Here is a 24,916-nt window from a genome sequence, read left to right as displayed (position 1 = left end):
CATTTTGTCTGTCTGGATCTGGAAGTCCTATCACCTTTGGGAGTGTTCCCCACTTTGATCTCGGGGCTTCCAGTCCATATTCGGCACAGATGTTCCTGTACACTGTGCCCGCCACTTGGTTATGTCGTTCCATGTACGCTTTCCCTGCCAGCATCTTGCACCCTACTGTTATGTGCTGGACTGTCTCAGAGGCCTCCTTGCACAACCTACACCTTGGGTCTTGTCTGGTGTGGTAGATCTGAGCCTCTATTGCTCTGGTGTTTAGGGCCTGTTCCTGGGCAGCCAGGATGAGGGCCTCTGTGCTGTCCTTGAGTCCAGCTTTTTCCAGCCATCGGTAGGATTTCCTGATATCAGCCACTTCAGTTATTTGTCGGTGGTACATCTGCTTGTCCTCCCATGATGGTGCCTCCAGCACCTCATCCTCTGTTCCCCATTGTCTGAGACATTCGCTGAGCACATCATCTGTTGAGGCTTTGTCCTTGATGTATTTATGGATCTTGGATGATTCATCCTGGACAGTGGCTCTCACACTCACTAGTCCTCTGCCTCCTTCCTTACGGCTCGTGTACAGTCTCAGGGTGCTGGATTTGGGGTGGAACCTTCCATGCATAGTTAGTAGGTTCTGAGTCTTAACATCCGTGGTCTTTATGTCCTCCATTGGCCAGCTAATTATTCCTGCAGGGTATCTGATTACTGGTAAGGCATAGCTGTTTATTGGACGGATCTTGTTCTTGCCATTGAGCTGGCTTCTCAGGACTTGCCTTATTTGTTGGACGTATTTGGCTGTGGCTCCTTTCCTTGTGACCTCATTGAGGTTGCCATTTGCTGGTGGTATTCCCAGGTACTTGTAACTGTCCTCTATATCTGCTATTGTTCCTTCTGGGCGTGAGACCCCTTCTGTGTGGATGACCTTCCCTCTCTTTGTAACCATCTGACCACACTTTTCTAGTACGAATGACATCCCAATGTCAGTGCTATAGATCCTGGTGGTGTGGATCAGTGAGTCGATGTCTCGCTCGCTCTTGGCGTACACCTTGATGTCATCCATGTAGAGGAGGTGACTGATTGTGGCCCCATTCTTGAGTCGGTATCCGTAGCCAGTCTTGTTGATGATTTGGCTGAGGGGGTTCAGGCCTATGCAGAACAGCAGTGGGGACAGAGCATCTCCTTGGTATATGCCACATTTGATGGACACTTGTGCACAAGTGGTTTGCAGTTGGCTTCAAGGGTGGTTTTCCACAGCCCCATCAAGTTTGCAATGAAGGCTCTTAAGGTGCTTTCGCACTGCACGGAATGGTACAGAACGGAACGGTTCCGAGCGTGTTTGCATTACAACTTGCGACCGGTTACACCCGGCCCCATGGAATCACAAGAGCTGTGGTTCCAATCGTGCCGGCCAAGCGGTTCTGCTTAGAACCAGCAGCTGATTGGCCGCTGGTTGTTTTGGAATCAGACGTTGATGTTCCGTTGACAGCTGGCCTTCACTACTATATTTTGTAAAGAGTGCTCTTTGCAATATTTTTATTATTAGTTTTAATTAACAATGGATTTGTCTCAATGTAGTGCGATGACCTGGTCAAATGATGAGGTAAATTTTTCTTCCGTATTTCTCCTGGCAATACGTAGAAGTCGTTCAGCATTTTGTCTTCTGAGGGTAGCTTGTTGGCGGAATTTAATTAATTGTATGAGGTTGATGAGCAGCAAAATTAAATCCATTTCGTCCATTGTTGTTGTCGTCGTAGTAGTAACTGTTCTTCTTTATTAAATTGGCAGTTAGCAACCAACCAACTCAAACCACATTGTTTAGTTATAAAAATAATGACGTCCAGCACCGCTTCGATGGTGCCTTCAGTGTAATGCAAACACAACAGGGCTGGAACTGTTCTGTCTTGTACCGTACCGTTCCGTGCAGTGCGAAAGCACCTTTAGAGTCCTATTGATGTACATCTTTAAGCATTCAATGAGTGTGTGGCATTGAGTCATAGGCTTTCTTGTAATCAGTCCAGGTTGGTGTGTCGCGTTTTGCAGTCTAGGGCGACTGTGTGGTCTACAAGGAGTTGGTGTTTGGCTCCTCTGCTATTTATGCCTATGCCCTTCTATGCCGTGCTCATGTATTTATCCATGTGTCTGCTTATCTTAGCTGCTATGATGCCTGACACGAGCTTCCATGTTGTAGAGAAACAGGTTATTGGCCGATAGTTGGATGGGACTGAACCCTTTGAGGGATCATTCTGGATCAGGATTGTGCACCCTTCAGTTAGCCATTCAGGGTGAGTCCCATTTTGTAGCAGCTGGTTCAGTTGAGTTGCCAGCCGCTCATGGAGGGCAGTGAGTTTCTTCAGCCAGTAGGTATGGATCATGTCAGGTCCTGGTGCTGTCCAGTTTTTCATAGCTGAGACTCTTTCTTGGACATCTGCCACAGTAATGGTTACCAGGGCTTGTTCAGGGAGGTTGCTGTGGTCCTCTCATAGAGAGGTTAGCCACTGTGCATTGCATTACATTGTGGGACGTCTCCCTTTCCCATATGCCTTTCCAGTATTGTTCAGTCTCCAGCCTTGGTGGGTCTGCTCTGTTGTTAGTACCCTGCCATTGGGAGTACACTTTAGCTGGTTGGGTGGAAAAGAGCTGGTTAATCCTCCTGGCTTCATTCTCTCTTGTGTATCTGTTTAGGCGGCTGGCCAAGGCTTGGAGCCTTTGTTTGGCAGTTTCGAGTGCTTCAGGTATGGGCATCTGGCTGTACCAGATGCCCATACCTGGTACAGCCAGGTATGGGCTGTGCCAAAGGGCTGTGCTTTTCATTGCACCCCTTTGGAGCTCTGACAGTTGGCTCATTTCCCTCCTTATCTTGATTTTAGCCTCTAACCATCTTTTCCATGGTGGGTATTGGGTCTTATGGTTGCTCTTATAGCCAAGCATTTCAAGGATTTCAAGGATCACGGTGCGCTAACTAATAAAACATAAATTAACGAAGCTTCGAGGCAGGTAAATTTTCCTCGAGGAATTTTAGTAATCGAGGTACTCGAATCATTCGAGGAATCGTTTCAGCCCTATATGTTTGTATATGTAAATATGTATATATGTATGTGTACAAATGTGTATGTGTGTGTATGCACTATTTTCATCTAGCTGAGGAAATTTTATTACACTTATTATTTCCTTTGTCAGAAAGGATATTGGACATTGAAAATACTGTGATAAATTACAGCTGGAAAAGGGGTATGATTACATAAGTTATACTTCATCATACTCCTTTTCAGACTCATAATAACCGATGTGATGTGTTTTTAAGAAATATATTATGTACTTTGTGTTGTTTACACTGTCGGTGAAAGGTTTGTCTGAAATAAACTAAACTAAACTAAAAAAAAAAAAAAAAACAATAGCAGTAAATCAAAAATAAAAATTAAGTGTAATTTAAATACATTACTACTATATTAGTAGTATATTTAAAATATATTTAAGGTATATTAAAAGTATATTTTTAATATAATTTTATGACAGAATTAGTACACTCAATATATTCTAATCAAGCTCTTGAATACTACATAAAAAGGTATACTTAAAGTATAATAAGTACAACTTGAAGTTGTTCCAAAAAAGTACGTTAAAGTATACTAAGCATACTAAAAATGTTAAATTAATACTATTTAAATACTATTAATGTATACTAAGCACAAAAAAATTTGTTCCAAAATAGTACAGTTTTAGTACATAAATCAAAGTACGCTAAAGTGTGTTAAAATGTAATATACTAAAGTATACTTTTTTTTTTTTACTGGAAATAACTTCGGTGTTTTTTTTGTCACTGTTATGGTCCGGCTCTTAAACCATAACAAATGAAAGGGAAGCAACACCAGGGATAACTTAAAGGGAATGTATTTAACAAAAAATCATAACTGGTTGGGGAAGAAAGGGAGAAGGGGAGAGAGTGGCAGGGAGACAGAAAGAATGAGCTGCTTAGTCAGAGAAAGTGGTGCATCTTAAGGTGGATCTGACGTCATCTGGAGACACTGGCCAGCTGCCTCCACTTCCAATCAGCACCAATTAAGGAGTCCAAAACATGGATGTTAGAGACCCAAAGGTAAAGGCCTTGGGCCGTAACACCCCCCCTCTTCAAGACAGGGTCCCCACTGGAACCCTGGGCAACCTGTGCATTAACATCTGGAAAAATAGAAAAACAAAATTAAGTGCACTAACAATATCTCAGACCAGCTGAAATGAAACAAAAACTTAGATCCTCTCCGACCCCATCCATAACTCAACGACAGGTACCTTGAAGTGACTATTAGACAGGTAAGGAGAGAAGAAAAAAATAAATTACTGACTTGGTGCTCTTGATAACGCATCTGCGATGACATTATCCTTCCCCTTGATATGATAAATATCTAAGGAAAAAGACTGCAGAAACAATGACCATCTCACAAGTCTTTGATTTGGACAACGAAAAGAATTCAAGAAGGTCAAAGGATTGTGATCTGTGAAAACAGTAAGAGGCCCTGAACCTACATAGACCTCAAAATGCTGTAAAGACCAAATAAGAGCAAGGGTCTCTTTTTCAATGACTGAATAATTCAGCTGATGCTTGTTAAATTTCTTAGAAAAAAAACTCACAGGTCTTTCAATTGAAAAGTCATCCTGTTGCAAAAGGACTCCCCCTGCACCAACATGACTGGCATCAACCTGAAGCTGAAAAGGCTTAGCCATATCAGGAGCTAACAAGACAGGAGAATTGCATAGCATCATCTTAACATCTTCAAAAGCCTGCTGACAGACAGAGGACCAAATGTATTTCACATTGCTTTTCAAAAGGTCTGTCAGAGGTGCAACCACAGTTGAAAAGTTTCTGCAGAAAGCTCTATAATATCCCACTAAACCCAAGAATTTCATGAGTTCCTTTTTAGTCGTTGGTACTGGATATTTTTCAATCGCTTCAACTTTTGCACTAACTGGACGTACTTTACCTTGACCCACTTGATGACCAAGATAAGTAACAGTCGCTCGAGCAAAGTCACATTTGGCCAGATTCACTGTCAAACACGCATCCCGCAAACGGTCAAACAAAGCGGTGAGTCGTTCCATGTGGGAAGACCAACTATCAGAATAGACAACAACATCATCCAAACACACGGAACAGCCTTCTAAACACCCAACAACTTTATTCATCAAGCGTTGAAAAGTTGCTGGCGCATTTCTCAAGCCAAAAGGCATAACATTGTATGAATATAAGCCACTTGGTGTAATAAAAGTAGAAATTTCTTGTGCCCTTTTAGTTAAAGGGACCTGCCAATAACCTTTCAACAGGTCTATCTTACTAATGAATTTAGCATTACCAATCTGGTCAATGCAATCATCCATACAAGGTAGAGGATATGAATCAGGTTTGGTTATGCTATTGACTTTTCTGAAATCGGAACAAAATCTATAGGTTTTGTCTGATTTTGGAACCAGCAAGCAAGGTGAAGACCAGCTTGAACATGATGCTTGAGCGATGCCATTTTTTAACATATAGTTAACCTCAGCATCCAGATGTTTACGTTTGTCTGGGTTAACCCTGTAAAACTGCTGTTTTATGGGTTGTACATCACCCACCTCAATATCATGTTCGATCAGGTGCGTGCAGGATGGGACATCTGCAAATAAATCAGAGTGGGATTTGATCAACTGAATCAACTCAAAGCGTTGAGATTCTGACAAATAACTTAGTACAGTATCTATGCTGTCCAATACTTCAGAATTCTTGAGTCGACCAGTTAACATGGCTGAATCTGGAACAGGCAACCCATCACCACTCCCTTCATCACCAGCAGATGTCACTGTTTCAGCAATGCACAGAGGGTGAACTTCATCCACCAAGACATTATCAGCACAAACATGATAAGGTTTCAATAAGTTGACATGAAGTATTCGCCGTTTCTTCCGCCTTTCTGGAGTTGCAATGAGATAGTTTTGTTCAGACAGCCGTTTCAAAACTGTGTGCGGACCAGAAAATTTGGCCTGAAATGGCGAAGTCACAACAGGAAGTAAGGCCATTACTTGATCACCTGAAAGAAAAACACGATGTTCAGCTTTCTTATCATACAAATGCTTCATTTTGTCCTGTGCAGATGATAGTTTCTCTTTTGCCAACTGAGTAGCAGTAAAGAGTCTCTGCTTAAACCCATTAACATAATTCAACAGGTTTTGTGGTGGTTCAGCATCCTGGCACTGATCTCTCAAAACTTTTAAGGGACCACGCACAGTATGATCAAACACCAATTCATTAGGGCTAAAGCCCGTACTCTCTTGTGTTACTTCTCTTGCTGCAAGCAACAACCAAGGTAGACCATCCTCCCAGTCAGCATTCATCTGAACACAATAAGCACGGAGCAACGATTTTAATGTTTGATGAAATCGTTCCAGTGCTCCTTGGCTCTGCGCATGGTGTGCTGTAGACTGGTTATGCTTAATGTGCAGCTGCTTCAAAACCTGTGCAAACATATGAGAGGAGAAATTAGATCCTTGGTCACTCTGAATGACTTTAGGTATCCCAAAAATACCAATAAACTGCATAAGAGCCCGCACCACAGACTTCGCAGTAAGTGTGTGCAATGGATATGCTGCTGGATACCTGGTACTTTGGCACATAACAGTCAATAGGTACTTTGCACCTGAACATGAAGGGGGAAGAGGACCCACACAATCAATTATCAAGTGCTCAAACGGTCTACCAATAGTTGGAATAGGATACAGTGGTGCCCAGTTTAGCACTTGATTGGGTTTACCAGTAAGTTGACAGGTGTGACAAGTTTTAATATAAAAAGAAACATCTTTTTTCAGTCGTGGCCAAAAAAAATTTCTCAAAATGCGGTCGTAGGTTTTCCTAACTCCCATGTGACCAGATTCATCATGAGACAACTGCAAAACTAAGTCACGCCATTTCAAAGGCACCACAACCTGATAAACTGGCTCCCCAATAACATTCTCACCACATGGCATCCACTTCCTTAACAATATCTTGTTTTCAATAAAGTATCCATGAGCACGGCCCTGCATCTCCTCAGCAGACAATGCAGACTGAAATAAATGCTGTATGGTGGGGTCAGATCTTTGCTCCTGTCCCAGATCATTCTGTGAAATAGACAGAGGAATATTAGACAAACATAAAGAAGAAATCTGTTTATTTTTTCCGTAGTCTTCATCCTGATGTACATCAGTGGATGCTTTCATTGCCCGTGTCACAGCACATGCTTGGAAAATGTCAGGGTGTGACTTTTCATTGTCATCAGGACCACTGCTGATCAAAGGTACTGAAACAACAACTGGAGACTCTGGTTGATCAGGCCAGACTTTCCCTCCAGCTATATTGTTCCCCAGTATAACTGTAACACCCATCACAGGCAGTGCAGGTCTCACACCCATCCTTACTTCTCCTTCAAACAACTCTGAATGGAGCATGAGTTTATGTACTGGAACACAAAACACAGACATGCCCATACCCAACACAGGTATAGATAATCCAGTGTCAGAATCATCTGAAAAAGGTAAAACAGATGCCAAAATGAACGAATCATATGCACCAGTATCTCTTAAGATAGTAACTGGCACCTTAACGTCACTCCCAACCAAAGAAACTTGTCCTTCCAACAGAAATGGTTTATAAGAACTCAAATCAGATTTTCCAGAGAATGACACTTCAGCCACTTTGTGAGGAACACTTACAGAAACTGATGCAGCAAACGCTGCTGGTTTAACCTGAGTTCCATTTTTATTTCTGGATTTCAGCAAAGCACAGTCTTTCTTCCAATGACCTTTTCTGTGACAATAATTACAAATTTTGTCCAGATCATGGTTACTGCGATCCAAAAAAGAACCTCCAGAATGTGTCGAATGCCAGTTTGGAGCTCTTCTTCCATCTGCATGCTCTCCACTTGTATCTTTTTGTGTCAAGACAAAATCATCAGCCAACACTGCAGCTTCTGACACTGTTTTAACCTTCTGTTCATTAATGTACACTGCAATATTATGAGAAACAGAGTTTTCAAATTGTTCCAAAACCGTTAAATTACAGAGGTCACCAAGTGTTTTAACCTCAGAGGAAGTCCACCATCGGTTGAAATGAATTTCCAAATCTCTTGCAAACTCCACATAAGTTTTGTCACCTTTTTTCCAGTTTCTAAACTTTTGTCTGTATGCTTCAGGGACTAATTCATATGCTTTCAATATTGCAGCTTTAACCTTAGCATAATCTTGGCCATCATTCAAGCTTAACATAGAGAAAGCTTCCTGAGCACGACCAACCAAAACACACTGAAGCAAAATTATGCGGTCTGAATCAGACCAATCTCCTGTGTCTGCAACCCTTTCAAACAAAGTGAAAAAAGAAAAGTGTCAACATCCTTTTCACTGAACTTAGGCACCAAACGCAAGTCATTTAAAATATCAGAGGGTTTGCATTTTGAGTCCCCAACACAAGATTCCACAGACAATTTGCCATCTTTCACCAGATTTAATTTTTCACTTTCCAAATTTATTCTTGCCAATTCAGTTTCCTGTCTCATCTTTTCCAAAGCAAGAGCCTTATCCAAATCTGCCTGCTGTCGTAACCTTTCTAAAGCCAACTCCTTTTCCTTCTCCAGTTGCATTCTCAACCTTAACATCTCTTTTTGTTGTTCAAAATCCAAAAGGTCAGGCTTTACAACCCGAGCACCCAAATCTTCAGGTCTGGAAGGTGAAGACAAAACACCCATCTCAATTAAGTTCTCCCTTAAAATTGCTTTGACATTGTCTTTCAACCTTTTGTCACCAAGACTTATTTTATAGTGTTCTAATTGTTCTCTAGAACATTGCTCCAAAAATTCTGCTGATGGGGATTTATTAAAGTCTTCCACAGACATGACTAAAGTCTTAATCACAAAACAGTGTTTCAAAAGTTTAATTGCTGACAATCTGTGCAACACAAAACCAACCCGAACCTCCCCTCTAACTGCCTATCAGAAACTTTCTAGCTCAACCCTAGTCTTCAGAGATCAGAGACGGTGGGTACTTACGCACTAAATACCAGTAGAGTGGAAAAGGCGACCAGAAAATCGGCAACCCCCCCCAACACTATGGCTGTGCCCCTGAGACAACTGCTCCAACCATATGATCTCACACTACCGTTTTTGAGCACATGAATCCCAAAGGGGAGACACGCTGAGGCCTACAGGGGAATCAGCTCAGATCAGACATAATGAATTACACAAATCAGACAATAATCAAGACTTACCAGTGAGCTCATCAGATTAGATGAAAGCAAGCAACATACCCCAAACCAGAGAAAAAAGAAACAAAAAACATTTCCCCCAAAACTAAACTCAAGATTCCCACACTAGCTTCCCAGTTAAATTAACAAACAATGTTTACTAATTAACTAACACAACAAACCTAACCTAAATTTGAACGAGCCCCCAATTTGTTATGGTCCGGCTCTTAAACCATAACAAATGAAAGGGACGCAACACCAGGGATAACTTAAAAGGGAATTTATTTAACAAAAAATCATATCATAACTGGTTGGGGAAGAAAGGGAGAAGGGGAGAGAGTGGCAGGGAGACAGAAAGAATGAGCTGCTTAGTCAGAGAAAGTTGTGCATCTTAAGGTGGATCTGACGTCATCTGGAGACACTGGCCAGCTGCCTCCACTTCCAATCAGCACCAATTAAGGAGTCCAAAACATGGATGTTAGAGACCCAAAGGTAAAGGCCTTGGGCCGTAACAGTCGCACTTAAATTTTCATGTACATTGTGTTCACTTTTGACGTGTAAACTGATAATTTACACGTGCTTATCAATGTCTCTCATGAGGTATTTAAGAAGCTGATCTGCGGACCTGAGAGACCGATAGGGTATGTAGGGGTGAAGAAGCTCAGAGAGGTAAGCCGGGGCAAGATTATGCAGTGATTTAAAAACAAACATAAGAATTTTAAAATGAATCCTAAAATATACAGGCAGCCAGTGAAGTGAGGCCAGGACAGGGGTCACATGCTCTCTCTTTCGAGTTCCTGTCAAAAGTCGTGCAGCAGTATTCTGAACCAGCTGCAGACGTGAGAGCAGAGACTGACTGACTCCCAGATAAAGTGAGTTACAGTCATCCAATCGAGTCGAAATAAAAGCGTGGATCACTGTTTCAAAGTGCTTCCTGGAAAAAAAAGATTTCACTGATGCCAATCGCCTTAAATGATAAAAACTGGACTTAACCACGGCTCTGATTTGGCTGTCCAATTTGAAATCACTCTCCACCTTAAAACCAAGATCTATAATAACAAGTTTAAAATAAACCTCCAAGGGTCCCAGGTCAACAGAGGTGGACTCACAGGAGCCACTGGGTCCAAACACTGTCACCTCTGTTTTCTTTTCATTAAAATTTAAAAAGTTCAAGGCCAACCAAGCTTTAATATCACCTAGACATGCCAGAAGATGTTTGATGGAATGGAGATCTTTCTGCTTCAGGGGCAAATAAATCTGTCCATCGTCAGCATAGCAATGAAATGAAATCCCATGTTTCCTGAGGATAGAACCCAGAGGCAGTAAATAAAGAGAGAAAAGCAGTGGGCCAAGAATTGAGCCCTACGGGACACCATATGGCATTGAAGCAGCAGATGATTCAGAGTCACTAATATTCACTGAAAATGTTCTGTCCTCCATGTAAGAGGACAGAACAGGTAAGGTATTGGCGGCACATTTAAGAACAGTGCCACCAAAACGTGGTGTAATCGGGATATTAAAATGTCATGGCCTACTGTATCAAAGGCAGCAGTTAGGTCAAGTAAAATCAGAACAACATGGTGACTTGAATCACATGCAAGAAGGATGTAATTAAAAACTCTTATTAAAGCAGATTCTGTGCTATGAAGAGTTTTAAAACCTGACTGAAAAACCTCCAGTATTGACAGATTATACAATTGTCTTATAGTATAATGGCTCTTGACAAAATGTTGGTAAGACTTTATTTGACCAGGTGTGCATAAGACTAATATGATACTGTCGTAAACATGACATAACTCCTGTTAGGAACACACCAACATTGTCATGAAGTGTCATTCAGTAAATGATGACAATTTTAATGAGAATTTGCTTTAAAAGTTGGATGAAAGGTTTTATGTTATGTTTATGACAGTGTCATGTCAGTCTTATACACACCCCATCAAATAAAGTGTTACCAAAATGCAGGGCCGTGCAGAGACCACTAAAGGGGCAGGTGCTCAAAAAAAAGGGCACTTTTAACCGCATTCTAGGACAGAATATTAACAAAGCCACAAAGCTTTCAGAGTTTAATAAACTGATAATTTACAAAATTGTGAGATATACAATCAAAGCTAAGGAAAATCTCTATATAGACCATACAACTATGCATATGTAAGATATTTTATTAGTAATTTCTTTCTGCAGATCTATTTTGTTATAAGAAAGTATTGCCATATTCAAACCCGCAATTTAGCAAGATGTGTAAATCAGAGCTAGACCACCAGACATATTTTGTTTTTACAGAATTACACTATTAAAAATAAAAACAAGGGCACAATTCAACCTTTTAGTGGACTGTAATCTATAAAAAAAGAGCTGCCTGTTTGCTACACTTGCAGTGGAGATGAAGATGGTCCATTTAGGAAAGCAGAGCTGTATCAAAATTTAACTGCAGAAAAACGGAAAAAAAAAAAATTGAATTGTTTAATGCATGTCACCATGAGAAAAGCCTACTGAGTTTTGCTTAAAAAACTTTTTTTTAAATTAAAATCACACATTTTTGTATCATGAAGTGAAAAAATTATTTGCAAAACAAACTTATTTGCGCATGTCAGAAATATTTTCTTGCTATTCTAAGTTTTTTTTGTTTGTGAGTCAAAGTTTTGCTTGTGATTCTCACATGAGTACGGTGGCCGACAGGTGCAAATGTGCAGCACCAGAGAAAACATGCAAACAAAAAAAGACAGGCGCACAAATGAAATGCAGCAAACAAAAAAGAGATGCAAACAAAAAAGAATACAACCACAAATGAAATGCAGCAAACAAAAAAGAGATGCAAACAAAAAAGAATACAACCACAAATGAAATGCAGCAAACATAAAAATAGACGCAAACAAATGAAATGCAGCAAACAAAAAAAGAGATGCAAACAAATGAAAAGCAGCAAGGCTTAGCTTTAATCAGTCAAACCCATTTGCTCAGGAATAAATTAAATACTTTAGTGAACCAAAAATTTTTTACAGCTATTACCTGGCTTAAGCCAGGAAACAGATATTAATATCTTGTCAAGAAAACTGGCATGGACTTGTGAGATCTCTTTAGGTACACGCAGAAAGCAGGGTGAAGGCCTGGGGAGTAACGATGATCTTGTATATTGATTTAAGAATGATTAAAGAAATAAAATACAAAATACATATGTGTGTAATAGTTGGAATGAAATACATAGGTGTGTAATAGTGTGATAGTTTAAATGATTGATGTTTTGTAACCACAATGTCTGTAATGTATGACTGAAATATATAATCAGTATTCATGATCTGTGGTAACAGTAACAACTTGATTGTTATATGTTTTCAATGATTTCAGATAATGGTAAAACAAATTGATTATGCTTTGAGTTGATTGTGTTTTATGGTACATTATAAGAAGACTGTAGGGTTGAGCACAGGAAAGGAACAGAGTGAATTAAGTCACTGGCACTGAGCTGGGCGGTGGCCTCAGAACGATTGCCAAAAAAGGTAATAACTACCAGATGGCCAACAGTAAAAAGAGAAGTATTGCAAAGGAGTTGCAGCAGTCAAACGCAAAAGAGGGAGGTTGTGTATTACCAAATTCAGGGTGGGACAAGGTTTGGGCAGGACGGTACTTTCCGATAAGATACTCGGGAAGGATGAGTCATGAGACCTCTCCCATACACAACTGTGGGCCAAGAGGGTTTAAAAGCCAGCGAGCTGGGGAGGAAACCGTTCTTAGTCCGCGGCGCTGAAGGAGAGTCAACAAGAGGACGCAGGCGAAAGATCAGCAGAGGACCACACCCTGGGACCAGGGGAAGAGTTGAGACTTCTCGCCGCAAAGAAGGACAAGATCCGTCAGCCCCAGCCCTGGCCCCTGAATCCGACCGTCTCCTCTGCCTCCATCCCACGATCCCTATTCTCACTGAGCGAGGCTTTAGGGGCAGGGCAACTCACACCCGTTGTTAGTCGATCTTGGCAGCCGAAACCTTTAGACGTCCTTGGTCAGAGTCTCTGTCCTGACGGGGCAAAGTCCTCTTTCGGAAAAGCAGCAAAGCCAATCTGTCCCATTTCTTCTAGACGAACAGAATCTTCATCACTTAGTGACCTTTGTCTTTTCCCCAAGTCTGCTGCAGTTGATTAGTGACACAGGTTAGGGATTAGAAAGAAGATAGGGTATGTTTAATTTTATGATTTGAGATTATTACTTGTTACAATTTTATAATTTCTTTTACTAAATCTGCTTGTCATTTACCCCTGCTAAAGCTTGCTTAATAAAATATATAATAAAAATAATAATAGAGGTTGTGGACATTGAATTCAATTAAGTCACCGATTATTGAAGGTTCTTCTGGGTTAAGTAAAATCTACATGCATGATTCTAGAAATTTGGTGGCTTCATACTTTCCTTTGGCGAGTAATAAATAATGGCCCTGGGACTTATATCTAAGTCACTAAATCCAATCTAGCCGATAACAAGTGCACGTTATATTAAGGAGGAAAGCTACCGTTAACAGGAGTGGTTGTTGAAACTACGCGGCAGTGAGTGCTACTCTGTCGACTGTTTCTCAATTGAAAAGGGCCGTAACTTCTGGATCTGAAGGTAGTTAGAGCTAGACGAGTTTTCTCCGCCGCCAGTTTAAACAGAATTTCTCTAGTAAACCTATGATAGGGTAAGACCCAGGTTTCAGGGATTTTCCGGACCTGTTAGACAGAGAACTGATCAATAGTCAGTCAGTGGTGAGGTTAGGGCGTGGCTGGCTATTGCAGAATAACGAACAATCTGTGTTTCACCTCCACTCAAAGGGGAAAACTAGCAGGAGTTTTTAAAACGATTTGCTGGGAGTCATGGGTTCTCTCTCGGTGTACCGAACCTGGAGCGCCTGGCCAGCTGACAGCAGGCGAGGGGAGCTGGGTGTTAATGCAGCGGGAGCAGACATCTCCGAAAACGTCGGAGCAATATTGTAATTAAGTGATTTATTGATGAACCGAGCAGATATTTGAGATCTATACATCTACTTTCTCGCCTAAAAATATTGTAAAAAATAATTTTGTGTAATTTTAAGTGTAATACAGCAAAAATAATTTTGCCGCCATTGCTGCTTCTAAAGGATGCAGACCCTAAATTTGGACACAGCTGTTTTTTGTTTGGCTCCCTCTAGTGGTCTGGAGCACTTCCGTTTTCAGCACTTTTTGTTTGCATCTTTTCTTTTGTTTGCTGCATTTAATTTGTTTGCGTCTCGCTTTTTTTGTTTGCTGCATTTCATTTGTGGTTGTATTCTTTTTTGTTTGCGTCTCTTTTTTGTTTGCTGCATTTTATTTGCTTTTTGTTTGCGTCTATTTTCATGTTTGCTGCATTTCATTTGTGCACGTCTAATTTTTTTGTTTGCATGTTTTCTCTGTTGCTGCGCATTTGCGCCTGTCGGCCACCGTACATGAGGGCCTAAAATCGCAAGAAAAAATTTCTGATGTGTGCAAATAAAAGTTTGTTTGGCAAATAACTTTTTAAGTTCATGAGACAAAAATGAGTTATTTAATTTTAAAAAAGGTTTTTTTAAACAAAACGTTTTGTTTTTTAAAAAAGAAATCATTACAATTCCAAAAGTTTTGATTACAATTTTATTTTACTTAACTCAGGTTAGTTTTTTTTTTATTGAATAATTGGAAAAAAAACAATTAACTTAATACTCTGCGAACCAGACCCTAAACTTACTTAAAGTCTGGATTGAGTTTTTTCCCCTTCATTAATGACCCACTTTTATTACATGCATTATATCTATCATGGTAGTTCAGGGTGAGTTATTTTTAATTCTAAATGAATATCCTTGTTGGGCTTTTATTTAAGTGCTATTCTCCTTCAAGGTATATTTACCCAACGCCAGAATAAATGCAATGTACATTACCCAGCAAAGGAAATTAGAAGATCGGACATATATCCATTATGGAGATGATCGGTTTTGGACAAAAAGAATAATAAAAGGAGGAGAGATTTCAGACATAAAACGATTACAGGCTTTTAGAAATGGGGAAAGAGTGGACAGTACATCTGTGTTACTGGAATTCAAAGATGAAGTTAAACCTGATAAAGTGATGATTGGATACATGAGTTTCAGTGTAAGAACTTACATTCCACCACCTCTCAGATGCTATAAGTGCCAAAGATATGGTCACATTGCAAATGTGTGTAGAGGAAAACAAAGATGTGGTAGATGTGGAGGTGATCACCCTTATGGGGAATGTGGAGAGAATCCAGTTAAATGTTGTAATTGTGGAGGTAATCATACTGCAGCTTATGCAGGTTGTGTGGTGAGGAAAGAAGCAACTGAAATTCAGAAAATTAAAACTGATAAAAAAATTACTTATGCTGAAGCAGTGAAAGAGGTGAAAAGTATGGAAAATACTTATAAAACAAAGTTAGAAAGGAGAAAGGACACAGATGATACTCAAAATGTCACGTTAGAAAAACTGATTCCATTTCTAGCATATATCATTAATTGTTCAGAACAAGTAAGGACTAACACTGAAAAAATAAAAATTATAGTAAAGGCAGCAACAAAATTCTTTAATGTCAAAGATCTGTCATGGGAAAAAATTCAGGATGAACTTAGATGTGGAGAAGGACCGTCTGAAAATGAAGGCCCTCAAATCACTACATAATTCTAATACTACAATGGAACGCTCGAAGTTTAATAGCTAACGGACAGGAATTTAAAGGGTTCATTAACAAATTAAGTATAAAACCAGACATAATATGTATTCAAGAAACATGGCTTAAATCAACATTGCAATTCAGTATTCATGGTTATGCAGTTTTACGTAAAGATAGAATAAATGGAAGTGGAGGAGGATGTGCTATATTTATAAAGGAAAACATAAAATTTATTCAAATGCAAATAAATACGGATCTAGAACTTAATGCGGTTAAAGTTTGGACAAATAATGAAGTCATTAAAATAATAAACTATTATAATCCTTGTAAGAAAATAGAGAAAGCAAAACTTGAAACAATCCTTAGACACTGGAGAGGGAAAATAATTTGGTGTGGGGATTTTAATGCACATAGTACTGTGGGGAGAACAAGATGATTATAATGGTGGAATGATTGAAGAAATAGAAATGGTAGTGTTAAATAATGGTGTAGGCACTAGGGTAGATTTGATAGGAGGTAAAGAATCAGCCATTGATCTGACACTGGTATCACAATCTTTGGCAGATAGTTGTAGCTGGAAAGTATATAAAAATAGCACTATAGGAAGTGATCATTATCCAATTTTTGTTGAAGTAGAAATGGATATAGAAGAAGAACAGGTAGTAAGTCAAGGGAAATGGAGATTTGGGGATACAAATTGGGAAAATTATAAAAGAATAAGTGAAGGGGGTATGGTAAATATAGATATAAATAAACCAATAAATGATTTAAATTTAGAAATTAGTAATAGTATTGTTCATGCAGCAAAAACAGTCATTCCTAGAAGTAAAGGGGTTAAAAAGAAGAAGATAGTTCCTTGGTGGACTCTAGAATGTACAATAGCAATTAAATCAAGGAACAAGGCCTATAAAAATTTGAAAAAATATATTTGCTTCCAAAATCTAATAAATTATAAGAGAAAACAAGCAGAAGTCAGGAAGATCATAAGAAATGCTAAGAGGGATTATTGGAGAAAATATTGTGAGTCATTGGGGAAAAATACGGCATTAGACAGGGTATGGAATACCATTAAAAAAATGTCAGGTAAATCAAAAGAGTACTTTTTTCCAGTAATAAAAGATAATGGTAACACTATAATAGATAATAAGAATAAAGCTGAATTGTTAGCAAGAGCATTTACTAAGATACATAGTATGGAGAATCTTAGTAATACTGAAAAAAAAGGATGGGAAACAACATTAAAAAATTACAGTGAGTTGCTGTGTAATGATGAAGATGATGAGAATATTATGAATATGAAATTTTCTTTAATGGAATTAAATAGAGCATTAAAAAATTCTAATAAATCAACACCTGGGGAGGATCAAGTTAATTATATTATGTTGAATAATCTTAGTGAAAAAAGTAAGAAGATATTACTAGAAATGTATAATAAGATATGGGAGGAAGGAATTTTACCGGATAAATGGAAAGAAGCTATAATTATTCCCATTTGTAAACCTGGCAAAGATCCACATTTAGCTGAGAGTTATAGGCCGATAGCATTAACATCATGTATTGGTAAGGTGATGGAAAAGATGGTAAATAACAGATTAATATATTTTCTGGAATCTAAGGAGAAGATTAAACCATATCAGTTTGGGTTTAGGAAAGGAAGAAGTACAATACATCCTATACTATATTTGGAACATGAAATTAGGAGGGCACAGGTGAATAAAGAGGTCTTAATAGCAATCTTTTTGGATATAGAAAAAGTATATGATATGTTGTGGAAAGAAGGATTATTGATTAAAATAAAACAAATAGGTTTAAGGGGTAAAATATATAGATGGATAAAAAAAAATTTAACTGGAAGAAATATAAAAGTTAAAATAGGTAGTGAAGTAAGTTCAAAACATCAAATTGAAAACGGTACTCCTCAAGGAAGTATAATAAGTCCTATGTTATTTGTTATAATGATTGATAATATTTTTAGTAAAATAGATAAATATTTTGGAGTATCATTATTTGCAGATGATGGCCTTATCTGGAAAAGGGGGAAAAATTTAAAATTTATAAATAAGAAAATGCAAGAGGCAATACATAATGTAGAAGATTGGGCTTTAGAATGGGGTTTTAGAATTTCAATATCTAAATCTAAGTTCATTACTTTTACTAATAGGAAAATAAATACAAATGTAAATCTTAAATTATATGAGAATGATGTAGAAAGCGTAGATCAGATTAAATATTTAGGAATTTGGTTTGACAAAAAACTTACTTGGAAAATGCATATAAAAAAAATAATTGAGAAAAGTAAAAAAATCCTAAATATAATGAGATGTTTAAGAGGTAAAGATTGGGGAGCTGATAGGAAGGTATTAAAAACAATATATAGGACTAATTAGGTCAGTAATTGATTACGGATGTATTGTACATAATTCAGCTTCTAATAGTTTACTAAAAGAAATAGAATACAATATCAGGCTTTAAGAACTTGTTGTGGAGCAATGAAAACAACCCCAGTATCAGCTTTACAAGTTGAAATGGGTGAGATGCCACTAGAACTTAGAAGAAAACAACTAGCCATAAATTATTGGGCAAATGTAAAAGGGCATAAGGAAAACTTTCCTCCAAATGTTATGTTACAACCATGTCAGGAAAAAATAAAAAAAAAAGAGAATCAATAGTTTTGGATGGATTATAAATAATGAGATAAGTGAGTTAGGAATAAATCATTATTTAATTAGTCCTGTGATGAGTATTCCAAATACTCCACTTTGGGTAAGTGGAAAACCTGAAGTTGATTTAAACTTATTGGAAAAAGGCAGACAAATAGAAAAAAAAGAGGTGGAAAAGTATATAAATAAAGAATATGCTGAATATTTACAAGTATTTACAGATGCTTCTAAAATGTTAAATGATAAAATTGGAATAGCGTTTATAATTCCGGACTTAAACATTATGAAAAATAAAAGAATAACAGAATGACAGTTTATACAGGTGAGCTAGTGGCTATATTAATGGCTCTAGAGTGGTGTGAGGAAACAAGAAAGAAGGAAATATTGATTTGTTCAGATTCAAGCAGTGCATTAATAAGTATTTTAGAACAAAATTCAGAATCGAGACAAGATATCATATTGAATATTAATCAATTTTTAAAATTAAAAAATATGGATCTAGGGTTAAGTTAATTTGGATTCCTGCTCATATTGGGATAGTAGGAAATGAATTGGCGGATCAATTTGCTAAGAGTGCAGCAAAAAGGGATAATGTTGAGGTAAATATCAAAATAAGCAGAAATGAGGTCAAAAATATTAGTAAAATATATTTTAAAAAGAAATGGCAGGAATTATGGGATAGAGAAGAAAAGGCAAGATTTTATTATAGCATTCAAAGAAAAGTAGGGGAATGTAGGGAAGGTAATAGGAATAGAAAAGAAGAGGATATTATATCCAGATTAAGGTTTGGGCATACGGGGCTAAATAGTACTTTGAAAATAATTAATAAACATAGTACAGGGTTGTGTAATTATTGTGGAGAGTCAGAAACAGTGCAGCATATTTTTCTAGATTGTGATAAGTACAATCGGGAAAGAGAGATATTAGTCAGAGAGTTAAATAGACATAAAGTAATTTTAGATATTAAAAATCTGCTGCAAAGGTCCTCTGAAGATGTAATATTTAACAGCATTTTTAGTTATCTTAGGAAATCAGGTTTTATGGGAAGATTATAGTGATAGGACATCTAATCTATACTCCAGTCTGGAAGGTGGCGGTAATGCACCTATAAGTTGTTTGCCAACCGCCAAAAAATCCTGGAAGAAGAAGAAAAAACTTGAACGCAGACGCTGTTCAAATTCGCCATTTTTACTCGCATAATATTGCCTTAAAAGTAGAGATGGCCTTGACAATAGTTACTAATTTTGGTAAATTCAAGCTGGTGACGTCCTAATCCGAGTTGGACGACAACACAACGGGACAGCAACCGATGGAAATGAAATGTGTGTCACAAAAGGAGCCCGGGGGGACGAAGGCTGCTTAGTGTTGCTAGCTGGTGGTAAGTTTGCTTATTAATTATCTTCATTTAATTATAAACAGTGCAGTAAAGATATATAACTTACGTTGGTTTCTTAAATAATTGATCAATTTTATGATTATTACTACAGTAATCATTCAGCTTCATGTTATAACTGCATGGAGGCTGTTTGTTGCGACTTATACTGTAATTCATAAACTAACCTGGTTTTAATTAAGCTCCATATGACAGAGAGACTTTGATATTGTGAGGTTGTTGTTCTAACTCGTCCATCAATGTTTTTATCTTCAACATATGTTTGCAGTCTAACTAAGCAAATGAAGATGAAAGAGGAAGCCAGAGAAATCGGGTGTTAGAAACCTAAAGACTTTCCTGTCTCAGAAGAGGCTCTGACTCCACCAGATCACCAACCAGCTCTGAGGATTAACCTCCACATCGTCTTAATGATGTAAGTTTGTTTTTTCAATGAGGAGCTAGCTACATTTTCAACAACAAAATCTGCTGTTACCAACACTAAGTGCTTAATAAACATGATTTGATTTAAAGGTAACTGGAAATAATTTTTCTCTTCTTGTTAATCTAACATTTACCTTTCTTTTTTTATTTGTTGTTGACTTTCAGGGCCCTGTGAGTGACCTGTCCAGGATGAGCCCTGCCTCTCATCTGATGGCTGCTGGAAATGGGCACCACCAGCCCCCCTGCAAGGATCAGTGTGTTCAGATCATGGATGGAAAGATTTTAGGTAATTTGTCTCCTTAAGTCCATACTTAAAACAGCTTCATAGTTAATGCCAATGTCAACTGATTCTATGACATTGTTGACAATTTTTTTCTACTTCTAACATAAACCGGCAAAGAAGACACCCAGAAATGTTTTTCCACCCCAGGCATCCGGTCCCAATCATCATTAGTTCTTATGATGTCACATACATGGCGAGTCGAGTCCACAACGTCTTGAAATTGTAAGTATTTTTTTATTTGCCATTTTTCTGTTCTCTTTAAATACAAATGCTTTCTCTGTTTAATTGCTCTATTGTTCTTTTTTGTAGGTTTCTGTAAGGTGCAGTGAACTGGAATGTTCTGTCGTTGATCCTCACTTTCATGTTTTATTGTCACACTTAAATTTTCATGTTCATGTGTAAACTGATAATTTATGTAAAGTTAATAAAGTTGTGAGTAAAATTGGACAATTTTAAAATATCTGTAATAAAAAATATTTGAATTACCTTGTGCATCTTGAGTAATTAATCTTTCCATGCCTAAAACAGTATAAGTACTGTAGTGTAGTTATGCATGTCATGTACAAAATAGGTACGTAGGAATAAAGACGAATTAAGAGTAATAAAAATTGTAGTTTATTATCAATAGCAGGAAATCAAAAATAAAAATTAAGTGTAATTTAAATACATTATTATATTAATAGTACATTTAAAATATATTTGAAGTATATTTAATATATATTTAATATAATTTTGAGACATAATTATATAATTAACACTCAAAGTATAATTATATCAAAATTAATAATAAAGCTCTGAAATATGAAATTTAAAAAGTATACTTTAAGTACACTAAGTATACTTGAAGTTGTTCCGAAAAAGTATGTGTAGTATACTAGAGTATACTAAGTACAAAATAAGTTGTTCCAAAATAGTACAGTTGAAGTACATCGATAAAATAGGAAAGTAGGAATAAAGAAGACTTCTGAGTAATTAGAATTGTACTTTATTAGCAATAGCAGTAAATCAAAAATAAAAATTAAGTGTAATTTAAATACATTACTGATATATTAGTAGTATATTTAAAATATATTTAAAGTATATTAAAAGTATATTTTTAATATTATTCTATGACAGAATTAGTACACTCAAAATATCCTAATCAAGCTCTTGAATACTACATAAAAAAGCATACTTAAAGTATACTAAGTACAACTTGAAGTTGTTCCAAAAAATTATGTTTAAGTATACTAAGTATGCTAAAAGTTGTAAATTAATACTATTTAATTACTATTAAAATATACTAAGCACAACAAAAGTTGTTCCAAAATAGTACAGTTTAAGTACATAAATCAAAGTATGCTAAAGTATGTTAAAATTTAATATACTAAAGTATACTTTTGTTTTTACTAGGATTCACCTGGCAGTACAAAGACATTTTGCACTAACCCTACATGCACTTTTATGAAGGTTTTTTTTTCTGTGTGGTTTTGGGAGCCGACGGTCCCTCCTGCTCCCCACCCCCATGATGACATCTGCCGTGCTTCTCCTGAGCGTCGCACTAAGACTGCAGGAGAGTTAATAATCAATTTATCACAATTAATCTGATTAATTGTTTCAGTCCAAATCTGGGGTTGTATTCACCTTGCTCAAGATTATGGGACTCTGCAAAGCAAAGATGATAACCAGCACGAACTCCTGAAATTTAGAGTAGATGCCAACCACACTCTGCTTCTACCACATATACTGTGTATATTTATACACGGTATAAATATATACTTTTCATTCCCTTCAGGCTCTGGCAGGCCCTCACTTTTACACTTGGGGGGACCATGGTGGTATCCTGATGGCCATCGCACAGGGAGGCTCCACCAAACATTTGAAGTAAGTCAAACTGATAAGTGGGAAACAATGCAAATAGTGACTTGGAAAGCTTGGAAGGTTTTATTTGTGAACCCTTCCAAGCTACCAATAACTCGCTGCTAACCTTACTAGATTGGTAGCTAGCTAGACAGCTACAATTCTGTTTGTCTCTATAAATAATTGAATCTTTTAATTAACATGTCCTTCTCACATCTTCTCCCCTCTCACAGCAAAGAGAATCTTTTTTTTCAAAAATTTATTTATGCTTTAACATGAGGTACAGTGTAAAGGCAGTGCAGTAGTTACATAGTTAACATTGTACCTTTAACATACAAACATAATTGGGCTAGAACACACCCAATTACACACACATCTACATAAGATATGTAAAATGAATCAAGTCAGAATAGGAATATCGTGTTAGCGGACAAAGACAAATGCATAAAAAAAAATAAAAAAATTCAGGTGGCAGGGGATACTTCTATCAAGTTTAACTCAAGAAAAAGAGTGAAAGTAAAGAGATATAGATAAGAAGAATAGTAATAATAATAAACACCAGCTACAAGCGTACCACCTTATCAGTCTGGAATATTGGGGAAATTAATCTTCCTAAGGGTTCTTAACAAGGGGCTCCACAGACCCAAAAATCTCATAGAAGAGCCTCTTAGAGTATAACGGATTTTCTCTAGTTTAATGAAATACAGTGCATCTCGAAGCCAATGTGTATATGATGGAGGTTGAGGCGACTTCCATTTCATTATAATCACTCTCCGCGCCAAAAATGTCAAGAAAGCCAAGGAGGATTTCTGAGAGGAGGACAAGGAGGACTGTGGCGGTGCAACTCCAAACAAAGCAGTCAAGGGGTCAAGCTCCAATTTCTTGTCAAAAATGTCCGATAGAATAGCAAAAACTTTGGACCAATAATTAAAAAGTTGAGGGCAGAGCCAGATAGTGTGGATCAAATTAGCTGAGGAAAGCTGGCATCTATCACAGGCGGGAGATACGTTGGTATAAAACTTAGCCAGACGTGCTTTAGTATAATATGTGCGATACACAAGTTTGCATTGAATTAGATTATGTCTGGCACAAATAGAGGACTTATGCACTAATGACAGGCTTTGTGTCCAAAGATCCTCTGAAATGGCCTGTCCAAGGTCTTCCTCCCAAAGTGCTCTAAAGGAATTCAAGGTTTGTGGGCGTAGAAGTGTTATTTGATTGTAGATAAAAGATATAGCCCTTTTCAGTTTACCAGGAGGTTTTAGAAAAATATCTAAGGGTGACTCCCTGGGAAGGTTGGGAAAATTTGAATAGGTAGAGCGGACAAAGCTGCGCACTCTCAAGTATCTGAAGAATTGGTGGCGTGGGATATGAAACTTCTCAGAGATTTGTTGAAACGAGGCAAAAGTATTATCAAGATATATGTCATAAAAAGTTGAAATTCCTATTCTCTGCCACGACATAAAGATACCATCTGTGAGAGACGGTGGAAAGGCGTGATTTGAAGCTATAGGAGCATAGACAGAAAGAGATTGCAGGCCAAAATGCCGTCTGAATTGCCTCCACAGCCTTAAGGATGCATCGACTATTTTATTAGAAGTATAAGGTTTAGTTGAAGACTGTAATGGTGAATGTAATAAGGCTGCCAAAGATACGGGTTTTACAGAGTTGGCCTCCATAATAAGCCAACCTGGAGGAGAAGGGCTATCTGCATCGAGCCAATATCTGAAAAGTCTGATATTTGAGGCCCAATAATAATATCTAAGGTTTGGCAAGGCCATTCCCCCAAGCCTTTTAGGTCTTTGTAAGAATTGAATGCGTATACGAGGAGCCTTCCCGTTCCAGAGAAATTTGGTAATTATACCATCAAGTTTGCTGAAAAAGGTCCGTGAAAGAAAAATAGGGATACATTGAAATAGGTAGGAAAAACGCGGCAGGATATTCATTTTGATTGAGTTAACCCAAGCAACCAAAGAGAGGCCAAGCACCGACCACCGATCAAAGTCCTCCTTAACATGTAATAATAAAGGGGAAAAGTTAGCTTTAAAAAGATCCTTGTATTTGGATGTAATCTGGATCCCTAAATAAGTAAAGCTCTGGTCTATGACCTTAAATGGTAATGTATGCAGTGGGTAACTTTTAGCTAATGCATTAACTGGGAATAATTCACTTTTGCTGAGGTTTAGTTTATAGCCTGACAGCTGCCCAAATTTACCAAGTGTGGCAAGTACAGCAGGAATAGAAATATTCAAATTAGAGACGTACAAAAGAAGATCATCAGCATATAGAGAAACCTTGGTTTCCACGTCATTCCTCTTAATACCAAAAATACTTGTGTTAGACCTAAGCGCTATTGCGAGGGGTTCAATTGCCAAAGCAAATAATAGCGGACTCAGTGGGCAGCCTTGGCGTGTAGAGCGACTGAGACGAAAATAGCCAGATTGAATATTGTTTGTCCTAAT

The 24,916-nt window shown here is 37.7% G+C and overlaps 2 protein-coding genes and 1 long non-coding RNA gene across 3 annotated transcripts in view; 2 read left to right on the top strand and 1 right to left on the bottom strand.

Annotated features, from left to right (window-relative positions):
* sorl1 (sortilin-related receptor, L(DLR class) A repeats containing) overlaps positions 1-24,916 on the top strand; it is a 310,727-nt gene that overhangs the window by 123,592 nt on the left and 162,219 nt on the right. The window contains exon 12 of the mRNA XM_088011422.1: positions 22,390-22,478. Coding sequence (XP_087867548.1) covers positions 22,390-22,478 — 89 coding nt within the window. The remainder of the gene's footprint in view (positions 1-22,389; positions 22,479-24,916) is intronic.
* On the bottom strand, positions 3,998-14,150 carry LOC148155646 (uncharacterized). The gene is made up of 3 exons (XM_088012093.1): positions 14,080-14,150; positions 6,966-7,792; positions 3,998-4,161 (listed from the first exon to the last, which is right to left on the bottom strand). The coding sequence occupies exons 1-3, from the start codon at positions 14,148-14,150 to the stop codon at positions 3,998-4,000; spliced, it is 1,062 nt and encodes a 353-aa protein (XP_087868219.1).
* On the top strand, positions 14,346-21,101 carry LOC106912870 (uncharacterized). Its single transcript, XR_015764985.1, has 4 exons — positions 14,346-19,897; positions 20,181-20,324; positions 20,498-20,837; positions 20,925-21,101. It is a non-coding gene; the product is annotated as an uncharacterized LOC106912870 (long non-coding RNA).

This window comes from Poecilia mexicana, unplaced genomic scaffold (genome assembly GCF_051168715.1).
Source record: "Poecilia mexicana isolate PSO_F unplaced genomic scaffold, ASM5116871v1 scaffold_13, whole genome shotgun sequence".
NCBI classification, from domain to species: Eukaryota; Metazoa; Chordata; class Actinopteri; order Cyprinodontiformes; family Poeciliidae; genus Poecilia; species Poecilia mexicana.
This window is presented reverse-complemented; position numbering and strand designations above follow the sequence as displayed.

What these genes read in the sequence shown, in the direction of transcription:
- LOC148155646 (XM_088012093.1), bottom strand. Translation starts at nt 14,150, where the DNA reads ATGTCTGCTCCCGCTGCATTAACACCCAGCTCCCCTCGCCTGCTGTCA. An exon ending in GGCCAGGCGCTCCAGGTTCG is followed by an intron (nt 7,793 to 14,079) that starts GTACACCGAGAG and finishes TTATTGTCACAG; the next exon opens with AAAAGGTCATTGGAAGAAAG. An exon ending in AAGGAAGTGGATGCCATGTG is followed by an intron (nt 4,162 to 6,965) that starts GTGAGAATGTTA and finishes CTATTTTTCCAG; the next exon opens with ATGTTAATGCACAGGTTGCC.